Source organism: Puntigrus tetrazona, chromosome 7 (genome assembly GCF_018831695.1).
Source record: "Puntigrus tetrazona isolate hp1 chromosome 7, ASM1883169v1, whole genome shotgun sequence".
Classification (NCBI taxonomy): domain Eukaryota; kingdom Metazoa; phylum Chordata; class Actinopteri; order Cypriniformes; family Cyprinidae; genus Puntigrus; species Puntigrus tetrazona.
In genome coordinates, this window is record NC_056705.1 from 1,135,534 (window position 1) to 1,146,668 (window position 11,135).

Here is an 11,135-nt window from a genome sequence, read left to right on the forward strand (position 1 = left end):
ATTATCATTCTTCTTGTTTATAGCTGTGCCATGTGGCCCTCCACCAGTGGTTCCCAATGCATTTGCTATGTCCAGCGGTCAGACATACCAAAGTATTGTGAGTTATACGTGTCATCCAGGACTGAGTTTGATTGGTTCGCAGAACCTCACTTGTCAAGCAGATGGAAAATGGAGCTTACCTACACCATCATGTGAATGTAAGAATACATAAACTGTTACTCTTTAGTTTTTGAACAACACAGTATAAGATCAAAGTCTTTCAGTGTTCCTTTGTTTAATTTTTTTTTTTATATTTTCCCCTCCTTTATATTTTCACAAATGTACATATACAAAAACTATCAGTTCCAGATGGATGTGAGAGGATAACAGACTTATTGAATGGAAAGGTGCAGGAGCACAACCTGTCCAGCGGACGTGCTCTTGAGTTCCACTGTGACAAAGGCTACACACTGCAGGGGGAGTCTATCATCATGTGTGTGGGAAACGGCTCCTGGAGTTCACCTTTTCCTGTCTGTATACGTATGTCATGCATTATGTTATCCAGTAAACTGTTCATTGACTTATTGATGTTCTCAGTTCACTCACAAGTCTTTCAAAAACAGACATTCTTTTATGTATTGACTTCTTTGGTAAAGTTATTTCAAAACTAACAGACTCTTGTGTTAACTAGTGGTAAGCCTTCTTCATTGAAAACACCACAGAATACCTTATTTTTCTAAGAAAGAATATGTTACGTAATTGTTGGTCAGTGTTTTTTTTTGTTAGTCACAGTTGTTTACAGTATCTAAAGATAAAAATAGACATCCATTAAATGACTCAAAATCTTATCTCCCCACCCCCACAGCCAAATCATGCCCCCCTCCTCCTGGCTGGACTGGAAGCAGCTTCAATGCTACTCAGACGGTTTTCCTGGTAGGCCAGTCAGTGTCAGTCAGTTGTCCTAAAGGTCAGCGGGTCAAAGGTAACCAGGGAAAAGTTATCGCCACCTTAACTTGCAGGAGTGATCAGACCTGGACCCCTGTCAGTGCAGTGTGTGAGAGTGAGTACAAACATTCATTATGTCCACCTTTACTGTGTATTTTACAGTGGCTTTACACAATGAAAAAAATCATGTCGATATATGAATGAGTAGCCCTAAAAGCATGTGGCAATAGAATGTATTCCCAGGTTTTTGTATCTTCATCATCAGCAAAGCGAGAAGATCTAAAATACTTTTTCAATGCCTTTAGGTCCTATTTTAAAGCATATTTTATATTCAGCTGCACCTGCACTTTATACTTACACTTTATGTGTCCTGTGTGGATTTTATTAAAACACATACACACAACTTGCATGTCAGCAAAATAGAAAGCAAACTGACTTCCTGATTTGGTTTGGTTGTGGTTGGTTAAGACACTCTGGACTTTGAGTAAAGGACTGTGTGTAATCGATCTGACTCAAGCACCGCTGCTGATTACAGCATTTTGTAAAATTTGACCAATAAAGTTCATTCATTCAGGCTGCAGCATCATAATTACAGCTGCTTTTCATATTGCATGGTATCTCTACTACCTGTGTTTTGTTGAAAACATTCAACTGTATTAGTTACTTCTGCATGCAATCTTTCAAAATGTTAGTTGAAAGTCTGCTCTCCCATAGTTAATTAATGCTCCTTTGTTGTGTTGTATAAGTTATGATATTTTGATCCTTGGGCGTTTTGCATGCTAACTCTGCAGAATGATATATATATATAAGTAGTACTAGTTGTATGTGGTGATGTGTGTGCACAAACCTGTTTTAGGAAATTTAATGCTGGCAGTGTGTGTATATATTTACTTTTCTCTCTGTGAGACACCTGTTGAATTTCACTCACTGCTTATAGCATCACTGTTATCAAATATGGAGGCTACTATGATCTCCTATTTTTTTTGTTTATTGCTCCCAAAATTAATTAGGCTTCCTGTTACACAAAAGAAAAGTGACATTTTCTAAACTGATAGAAATGAGAGATTTTTAAAATGCTATTTCATAACCAACCTTTAAAGGCCCAAAAAGCTCTCTTAAGTTCTACAATGGACTGCTCAGCCATGCTGAGAATTTTCCTTTGTAACTTACTGGTCCGGTCCATTTTAATCACACACAGGGGTTTCCTGCGGCCCACCACTGTACGTGGCAAATGGGGTAGTCCGTGGGGCAGTGTTCCAGTTTGGAGATGTGGTGGTGTACTCATGTTACGCAGGCTACACCATGGAGGGTTCTAGCAGGAGTATGTGCTTGGAGAATGGCACTTGGACCCCATCCCCTACCTGCAAAGGTAGCACAAGGAACTGCCCTTAAATTCCACTTGGAGTTCTGACTTCAGCCTTTTTCTTCATCTTTGCAAAATGTTGTGACTCCTTTTGACTGGTCTTGCACATTCACACGTATCCACATAAGCACCGAGCACTTTAGACAGTGATATTATTCCACACTGCTAGTCAGTGGCCTGAGATTTCCTAGCCACATTTTTGGTGTCAAGAGTCTCATTAAACTTCAAATTCTCACAAATCTCTTTTCTGTAAATATTTAAAATTTATATGAATTAATTAATAGAATTAATAATGCTTTTAATGTTATAGACAAAAGTTCTATGCTTTTCAGTGGTCAGCTGCATAAACTTTATTTAAAACAGTTTCTTAAGAATTAGTCTAAGTAGCAGTTATACAAAAGTTATCTGTCTTATTTTTTAGGTTCAGCTTAAACTAATCCATGTTTTTATGTAACTGAATGAAAGAAATATATAAATAAAGAAAAAATTATATGACGGATTTGTAAGATTAATCTAAAACTGTAAATTTTAAAAAAACAGTAATGTTGCAAAATACTGTTGTATTTTTCATTTAAACATTTATCACGTTCCTTTAGAAATCATTCTAAAGATATCAGCTTGGTGTTGGAAATGGTTGTGCTGATTAATATTTTTTGTTGGAACTGTGATGCTGTTTTTTATGGATTTTTTGAATAATAGAAAGGTGAAAGAATTTAATTTGTTTGAATAATACATTTTATACTGATGTAAGCCTTAATTGTCACGTTTGGTAAATTAGATACACAAATAAAAACTTACAAAACCAAAAAATTTGAAAGGTAGTATAAGAAATAAGACTTAAAAATACTTGTATACTTTATAGCATATTTTAGCATAGATGGAATGTTATATTGACCAGTCAAGGACCGGAAATAGTTTTATAGTAGTTCCTGAACAACAGCATTGTCCCACAGAGATTATAGAGATGGGCTTTGGTGTGAATGTCACTCTTTTCAACAAGGCATGATATTTTGTTGTAATTTTTGGCATGGCGATGTTTTAACATTTCACATTACGTTGTGAGTCCTACTCAGCCTCTCTTTCGGTCTTGGAGTTGTTGGCATGTTTGGTCTGGGTGCTTGCTTTCACACTGGTCTTAACGTCTAACATCTGGTCCGTCTTTGAATGCTGCATGTTTCGTGTGGTATTTTGGAATTCTGTTAGAAGAGCAATTGCTACATTTTAGCGATCGAGTGAGTTTCATCGCTGTATCAATCATGTTTTGTGTGTTTTTACAGCTGTTTGTTGGCTCCAATGTCAGAATGGAGGTGTGTGCCAAAGACCAAACACTTGCTCCTGTCCAGAGGGATGGATGGGCCGATTTTGTGAGGAGCGTAAGTACACACGCAATCATGCACGATAGCAGCAGCAGCACTCACAAACAGAAATGATTAATATTTCAACATGACAGCAGTCCATTACGGATCGATAACAGCATGCATCACAATAGTTTCTTGTTTACAAGAAGACGCCTCGCACACAAAGCTGTATTTCTCTCAATGGTTTCACTTTTTCTTCCTCAGCCAAAACTATAAATACATTTTTGGGAAATAAAAACAGAGCAAGTGGTTTAAACTACGTTTCGTATATTACAAATGTTTTTATAAGCTGACTTCTTCAATCCAAAAGTCACACAGTTTATGCAGTTTATGCTTGTGCTTTTTACTGCAGCGATCTGCATCCTACCATGTCTCAATGGAGGACGCTGTGTAGCTCCATACCAGTGTGAATGTCCAACAGGATGGACAGGTACACGCTGTCATAATGGTAAGAGAGCGTATTTGCATATAATAACTTGAGAAAATGTATTACATAAATGTTGATAGAAGAATAGTTGAAATGACAGTTAATTCAAAATGGAAATTCTGCTGTTAAGTACTACCCTATTTTATTTTATCAACTACATTATCAATTTCCTTACTGCATTTTTGGGTCTAGGAACATGTTAGATACGTCACTGTCAATGAAGGGGCAGAAAGCTGTCAAATTTAATCAAGAATATCTTAATTTGTGTTCCAAAGATGGTTTGGAATGGCATGAGGACATTTAAAGGGACAGTTCATTTTTGGCTGAACTGTCCCTTTAACTGGTCAGAGCAGCCTCTAACGTTGTCTGTTTTGTATACGTAGTTAAATAACACATTTACAACTTGTAGGAACATCACCTGATTTATTTAGTTCTGACAAGTTGAGACAGATGAAATGCGATTAGTGATAACCTCACAGCATTTAATTATAGCCAATTATGAAGTTTAGATAACATATGTCATTCCCTCAAGCTATCTGTGATCATGAAGTCTTAGTTTAACTATAAAAGTTGCTATTTAGGGAAATCATGCTAAACAAATTCAACTTAAGAGTTTAAAAGTAGGGTGGAGTGCAGTGATTAGATGTGACTGCAGGCAGAAGGACCTCATGGTGGGATGGGGGCCAGGGCTCATTCTCACGGGGTCATCCGATGTCATACTCTGGTTGTTGCCTGGCAACGCCTGTGACAACAGACTCTAATAGTGATATGCAGTAGATCCCAGGAGCCCAAGCAGTAAAACAAAACACAATTATTGACCACACATAGGGGCACTTGACATGAAAGTAGTGTGTACATCATACTTATAACCTAATAACTTAAGTTATTTTAAACAGCATTTTTCTGATTATACTACATTTACTTTAAGGAACTGAATAATTGGCTACATAGATAATATATCTGAAGAATTGGCTACATAGAGTAAAAAATGAAATAGACTTATATTTAATTACATAACTATTTAAGTAAAATACAAAACATGTAATTTTTCTGAGAAACATACAGTTTGTATAAAGAAAATGTATCATATAACAATATAGCATTTATAATAAAACAAATTTACCATATTTCAATAAAATGAATGTTTCATGCTTATTATTAACCTGCATTTAAGTTTGATATGTTTGAAATATTTAAACTAATTTTATGTGACCATTTAAATCTAACATGTTGTGTTGTTCACTTTAACCATCTAATTGCTGAAACAACAGGAGGTTTTCTTTGACATATTAATGTGTATTGATGCATTTTCTTTCACAGTACCATAAACATCTGCAGGATGAATGGCTTATAAATAACAAGAACATTTACAATATTTTATTTTTACATTTCCTAATAAAATTTAGATTGAGAACACCACCAGCAGGACTGTATATACATGCATTTAATGAGACCTACTTAACTACAAATACATCAAAGCAAACTTGATACATCGAGTGCAGTATTACAGTTTATCGCTTGCAGCGTTTGTTCGACCGGTTTTAAACCATACTGTATGTCAGGACAAAGGTCTCTAGGGCAAAGAACAATTCTGGAAATGCTAGATTCCTCAGAATTTCCTTTTGAGTTTTCTGAAAAGGAAGTTAAATGTTCCCTTTTAGGAATCCCTTTGATTGTGCTCCAAAACAGACTGTGAATGTATGTGTTAATTAAAAAAAGACTGTAGCTCCATTCCTTTTTCTTTACAGCGCCATCCCAGCACCGAGACAAACAAACCTACTTTCTGAGCTGCTCAGATACATTAAAGCAAATGATAAGAAAGATGCACCATGATAAACATACAAAGACAGTTATAAAAGTTAATTATATAAAGCAACCAAATGCATTGATGAATGTGTTGCTACAAGTATTATTACTCGTTTATAATTCACTCAGGGGTCTAGGTCCTCAATACATTGCAAATATGCTTAATGAATATAATGTGCATGTACTGAATGAGCACTGTACTACATCAGACTGTTTGCAATTTGTTTTATTCATACATCCATTTTTATATAATTTTAAATAAATTTATTTTATTGCATAATTAATGCACTGGATTATTGGCTAATGAGAGGTTATTTTGTGTTCTTAGCGGTGTGTCCCATGCCCTGTTTGAATGGAGGCCGGTGTATCCGACCTAACAGGTGTCACTGCAATCAAGGATGGGGAGGATATGACTGCTCTAGGTAAGCCACACCCAAACTGGTTGTACGTGACACAATTATATTAAAAAATGCGTACGTGCACATTACATAGAACATTCTGAAACATTTGTTGAACCACAAATCCTTAACATATTCTCAGCATATTACACAGAACATTAACTGGTGTTTGTGAAAGATGAGTAAGGAAACTAAAAGTAAATACTGATAAGAAGCAGGCTTCACTGAGTGCCAGTAGGTCAATTTATGCCTCAGACACACCTAGTTTCATGATTCATCTTGCTCAGTAAGGTCACTGCAGTTGGTTTCAGTCCAATCATTGAGTGGGCAGAGGAATAAGAAATGGATACTGCAGCCATTTCTATTTTGATTCATTCTCAAGTTGCTTTTTTCAATCTTTATTTCACTGATTCAGTACCAGTGTCAGGATTTTATTGAGCAAATAAGTAATCTCTTAGTGAATTACTATTGATCTGACAGCGTTTCCGGCTAGTCTGCTTTATATCAGCATGCCTCAGCTAATTAGATGCAGCAGCCTTCATTGCAGGTTAAAGTTATTCACAATTAGATTTACTAGACACTTGGTCTATTCAAGAAATTAGCTTAAATACTTTTTCATGGTCTGCCTGAACTGTACAAGCAAACGGACCATTGCCTGAAGCAAGTGCTATCATAAATGTTTGATATTTATTTAGCGATTGTGGTGGAAATACATGGCTCGAAAATAATTGAAGTCTTCATATGATCTTATTAATCATATGATTATTATTGTCTTTCAGAAAAAGAAGATCTGGATACTTTAATTAATGTGCCACGCTCCAAGAGTTCGAGTCTGAATGTGTTGGAACAAGATGGCGTGATGTCAGAGATTTTTATACAACACATTTTCTCTTTCCCTCAGAAAGGCTAAAGTGGTTTTGTAAATTAAAGCTGTATTTTTTCATGTAGAAATGAAACAGTATTAAATATATGCTGCTGCTATATACATGAACTTGTACGATGTGTAAAAAATGTTGATGTGATTGTCCAGTGTACATGTATATAAACTATTCTTCTCATGTTTTTATTAAAACAGAAAACACGACTATATGAAAACCAACTGTAATTCTCATTCCCAGTTAATTATGAAGAATTCTCAATTAAACTTTCAGATTGTTCTACTTGCTTGTCTCGTATGACTAATAAACATTTGACGTGAACAGTTTGATACAACCAGAACAAAACAAGAACGTTGTAAAAGTCAACTTTTCAGTTCTTTGAATGTTTTTATTTCATACAAACCCAACATAAAAATACATTAAAGTCTTCTGTTTCTGTATATAACTAAAATAAAACAGGATATAAATGTAGCAGATAAAATTAGAATGAGTTGAGGTTGAAAATTGTATTTTATTTCTGCGTATATTAGTTATTACAGTGGTTGGTTTGTGTATTTGTGTTTTTCTTCATTTATACAAATTGATCTTCTCCTTCAGCTTATCATGATTTGATCCAGAAAATTCATCAATCTGGAAAAAAAAAGAAAGAAGCAGAATCAGTTAGAGCATAAAAAGGAGGAACAAACCAGTAGAAAATGTCACGTAAACAGATGTTTTACCTTCTTTCCATTCTTGTAGAAATGGAATGTTGGCATACATTTGATGTCACAGAATGAGGCCACATCCTACACACAGAAAGAGAAAAGCTCATTTTCAAAAAAGCTCAAAAGTTCATTTTCATTTTGCTTAGCCAGTCTGAGCCAGTCTTTTGTAAAAGAGGAACAAAATGATGTCCACAGCAGGTCTCGAGAGACTCCGTAATTTAAAAAAATCCCTTGTATATTCATAATGCGTTTCATATTCATTTCATCTTAAATTATGCTTGCCGCCATTCCTGAAAGCGGTCACAAAAATGTCCGCTGGATATGTGCACTGTTATCAGAACCTTCAAACGCTCGGCTCACATTTTCCATCCTTGCCTTGCGATTTAAATGTCAGGCAAAAAGCATGACATTTCGACAAATCGTAAACATGTATCAAAAATTCAGCTTTCCAATATACACACATCCTGTCCCCCATCTGCTTTGCAACACGGCACTGTAATATTAGCTAGTGTTTGTAACCATAACAGCATGGGCAACCATCAGAATTGTCCCATTCTGGCACAGCCTCGATCCACCTCTGATAAAACTGAATGGTGGCCAATATCCTTTCTGAGCGCTATCCCATGAATCAAATAACACACTATCAGCAAGCGATCAGGAGAACAACAACCGGGTGTGCTGGGATGTTCTAATGTGTTTGGGCCGCCTACAAAAGGTTTTCTGTGAGTAACCAAATACACGATACTGCACCAGACATCCTCGTCTATGGCAGGGAGATTACGAAACCAGTATTCAAATGAAAGCAACACAGTAAAAACCCAGGTGGTGTATCTATGTAAAAAGGCTCTTTTGGCTCAGAAGTCTGTAGGCTTTCGAGTGCATTCATCAGAGAAAAAAAAACACCAGGTGACTAACCTGTGCATCATCCACATCCACCTTCAGAAACACAACATTTTTGTTTGCTTCGTCTTCAGACATCCCCTGTTGAGGAAAAAGCGCGGTAGTAAAAAGCAAACCACAAAGCTTTCGATCAAAGCACTTCCTTTGAACTTAATATTTCATTCCTTCCGTTTCATCTGTGTAATTTGCATATGCTTGCTTTTGTTTAGTTTTTTTTAAATCAGGTACAAATGTATGTGCACTAATTAAACATAGGCCTATGTGGCTGAGGTTGGTGGTTAGTTGTCAACTACACCAAAATCTCAGCCTATGTATTGGCAAATGTGTGTGTGAGGAATGACTCAGCAGTCTTTTTTTCTTTTGTTTCCCCGTTTTTTCCCTTTCATTTGCGTTCTGTGAATGATTCACACTTCAATTCTTAAGGAAGCTTCCCTGCCGGTTATTCCTGAGGCTTCTACAGAAGAAACATGACAGCTCCAGATGTCACTCGGATGCGGTGACATATTCAGCAGTGCATGAATGCTTACTTTAAAGATTGGAGCGATGTTCTGACAGGGCCCGCACCATGTGGCTGTGAAGTCCACCACCACCAACTTGTTCCCGGCATTTTTCAGAGCATGGTCGAAGGCGGGCTGCAGAGAGACGAGGAAGAGTTGATTCAGTTTCACACGTGACATATTTCTTGTGTTTACTGAAATGGAGCCATGTTGAGATAATGCTATGGTTTAATCCGATAGGCAAAACAAGCACGCACTACTTTATTGTAAATCAATATACGATGGAACGTTTTAATGGTGACCATACAAAAAAAATGTGCATGTTTGTGTAGCCTATTGCATTTGTAAGTAGCTTCATAAATCAAATTAATGTAAGTTAATGTAATGTTTGAATTGCATGTATATTAATATTTGATCCTCGGATTTTGCATGTCTACAACCAAAACACCAAAGCAACAGACGCATCCGCCATCCGCGCGTCAACGCAGTGCGCGTGCGCTTAACTTCCGTCACAAAACAGCGCATGTTAATTCAGTTAGACTCTACCTGTTAGAGCCTGATTAAAGATAAATAGTGCCTTACATAAATTAGATGCATTTACAAATGTTGAAGTTCTTAAAGGGATAGTTCACCCAAAAATTCAAATGGTCATCATTTACTCACCGTCATGTCATTTCAAATTTCAAGAAATTTCTGTACGGTATTCGAACAGTAAAACACTGTAGAAATCAAGGGTTTGATAACAAATCACTTTCACGAAAACGAGGAAATGACACGAGAATGAGGAAATGACAGAATAGCAGTATACTTATATCACTATATATGGGAGGTATTGTTTAATTCAACAAAACAACAAATACATTTATAAAACAAGAACAAAAGACAATAAAACAAATACTATGAAAAAAGCATAATAAAAAAAGGATACTATGTTAGCTTATAAGACTTACCCCATGAAGGAGCCGTACATGCAATAGAGTTATTAGAGTTTCTTAACTCGGATGTCCTATCACAACTGAACAGGTGTTTACACACGCAAACATTCTCTAACTAACTGCCACGTGCATTTTATGTCCTGTTTAGAAAGTAACTGAGTACAAATATACTTCTCATTTTCATTTTCTACTTTCCATTACTGCTCTCTGCTCTGAGGTTCTGTAGAATACTAGAAACTTGCATGTTCTTGTGTGTAAAACGTCTCCGCCCACATTTGTTCCGCAAACAAAGCGAACATTTTTCGTATAAAAAAAAAATAATAATACATGCAATAATGGGTTTTATCTAAATATAAAGTATTTTTATTAAAGTTATTAACCTATTCGAATACATAATTGCTTTACCTTAAATGTAGGAGGTTACAAGGTAGGAGCTAAAATATTATAATTATATACATACCTTATCCTCGATTACGATAATCATTTTGATGTCTGTCTTCTGGTCCCGTCTTCACAAAGCTCCTGCAATATTAACAGTCAGAGTAGCAGGCAGCGTCATTTGAGCCCTATATGAACGCTGTCACGTAGCGCCGCCCTCAACGGTGGCATCCAACCAATCCTGACGTTATGAGATCCAGTAACCCCGCCCACCACTACACGTTACAAATATATCAACAGATAAAGCTCAGTAAACGAGATATACGCACGTTTTGCGCACGTCGAGGCGTGAATATTCGCATGTAAAGATATATTAAGATCCTATAAGGGGTGAAACATGTTCGGTTACCTTCAAAGACAGTTGGTTTTGCTATGAGCATGCTAAGTCAGAATGATTTGACAGATTCCGCGTTTACTGTACGCAACGTGACGTCACCGAGCATAGTGGCGGATCACTAAACTGTTGAAGGCTCTATATTCTGCATCCATATGTTGGAAATAATAATA

At 36.4% G+C, this 11,135-nt stretch overlaps 2 protein-coding genes across 2 annotated transcripts in view; one reads left to right on the plus strand and one right to left on the minus strand.

Annotated features, from left to right (window-relative positions):
* svep1 (sushi, von Willebrand factor type A, EGF and pentraxin domain containing 1) overlaps positions 1–7,436 on the plus strand; it is a 55,870-nt gene extending 48,434 nt beyond the window's left edge. The window contains 8 exon segments of the mRNA XM_043243867.1: positions 24–197; positions 343–519; positions 845–1,039; positions 2,123–2,293; positions 3,565–3,660; positions 3,998–4,093; positions 6,207–6,300; positions 7,056–7,436. Of these exon segments, the coding sequence (XP_043099802.1) occupies positions 24–197; positions 343–519; positions 845–1,039; positions 2,123–2,293; positions 3,565–3,660; positions 3,998–4,093; positions 6,207–6,300; positions 7,056–7,083 (1,031 nt within the window). The 3' untranslated portion in view covers positions 7,084–7,436.
* A 209-nt stretch (positions 7,437–7,645) lies between these two features.
* Positions 7,646–10,793, minus strand: txn (thioredoxin). Its single transcript, XM_043243869.1, has 5 exons — positions 10,651–10,793; positions 9,286–9,390; positions 8,774–8,839; positions 7,874–7,939; positions 7,646–7,784 (listed from the first exon to the last, which is right to left on the minus strand). The coding sequence occupies exons 1-5, from the start codon at positions 10,672–10,674 to the stop codon at positions 7,722–7,724; spliced, it is 324 nt and encodes a 107-aa protein (XP_043099804.1). The 5' UTR covers positions 10,675–10,793; the 3' UTR covers positions 7,646–7,721.
* Between the last annotated feature and the right edge of the window lie 342 nt (positions 10,794–11,135).

Excerpts from the sequence above, each read along its gene's own strand:
- txn (XM_043243869.1), bottom strand. The coding sequence starts at position 10,674 with ATGATTATCGTAATCGAGGATAAG. Across the intron at positions 9,391-10,650 it reads TTATCGTAATCGAGGATAAG|CCCGCCTTCGACCATGCTCT; the intron begins GTATGTATATAA and ends GTCTCTCTGCAG. Across the intron at positions 7,785-7,873 it reads TCTACAAGAATGGAAAGAAG|ATTGATGAATTTTCTGGATC; the intron begins GTAAAACATCTG and ends TTTTTTTTCCAG.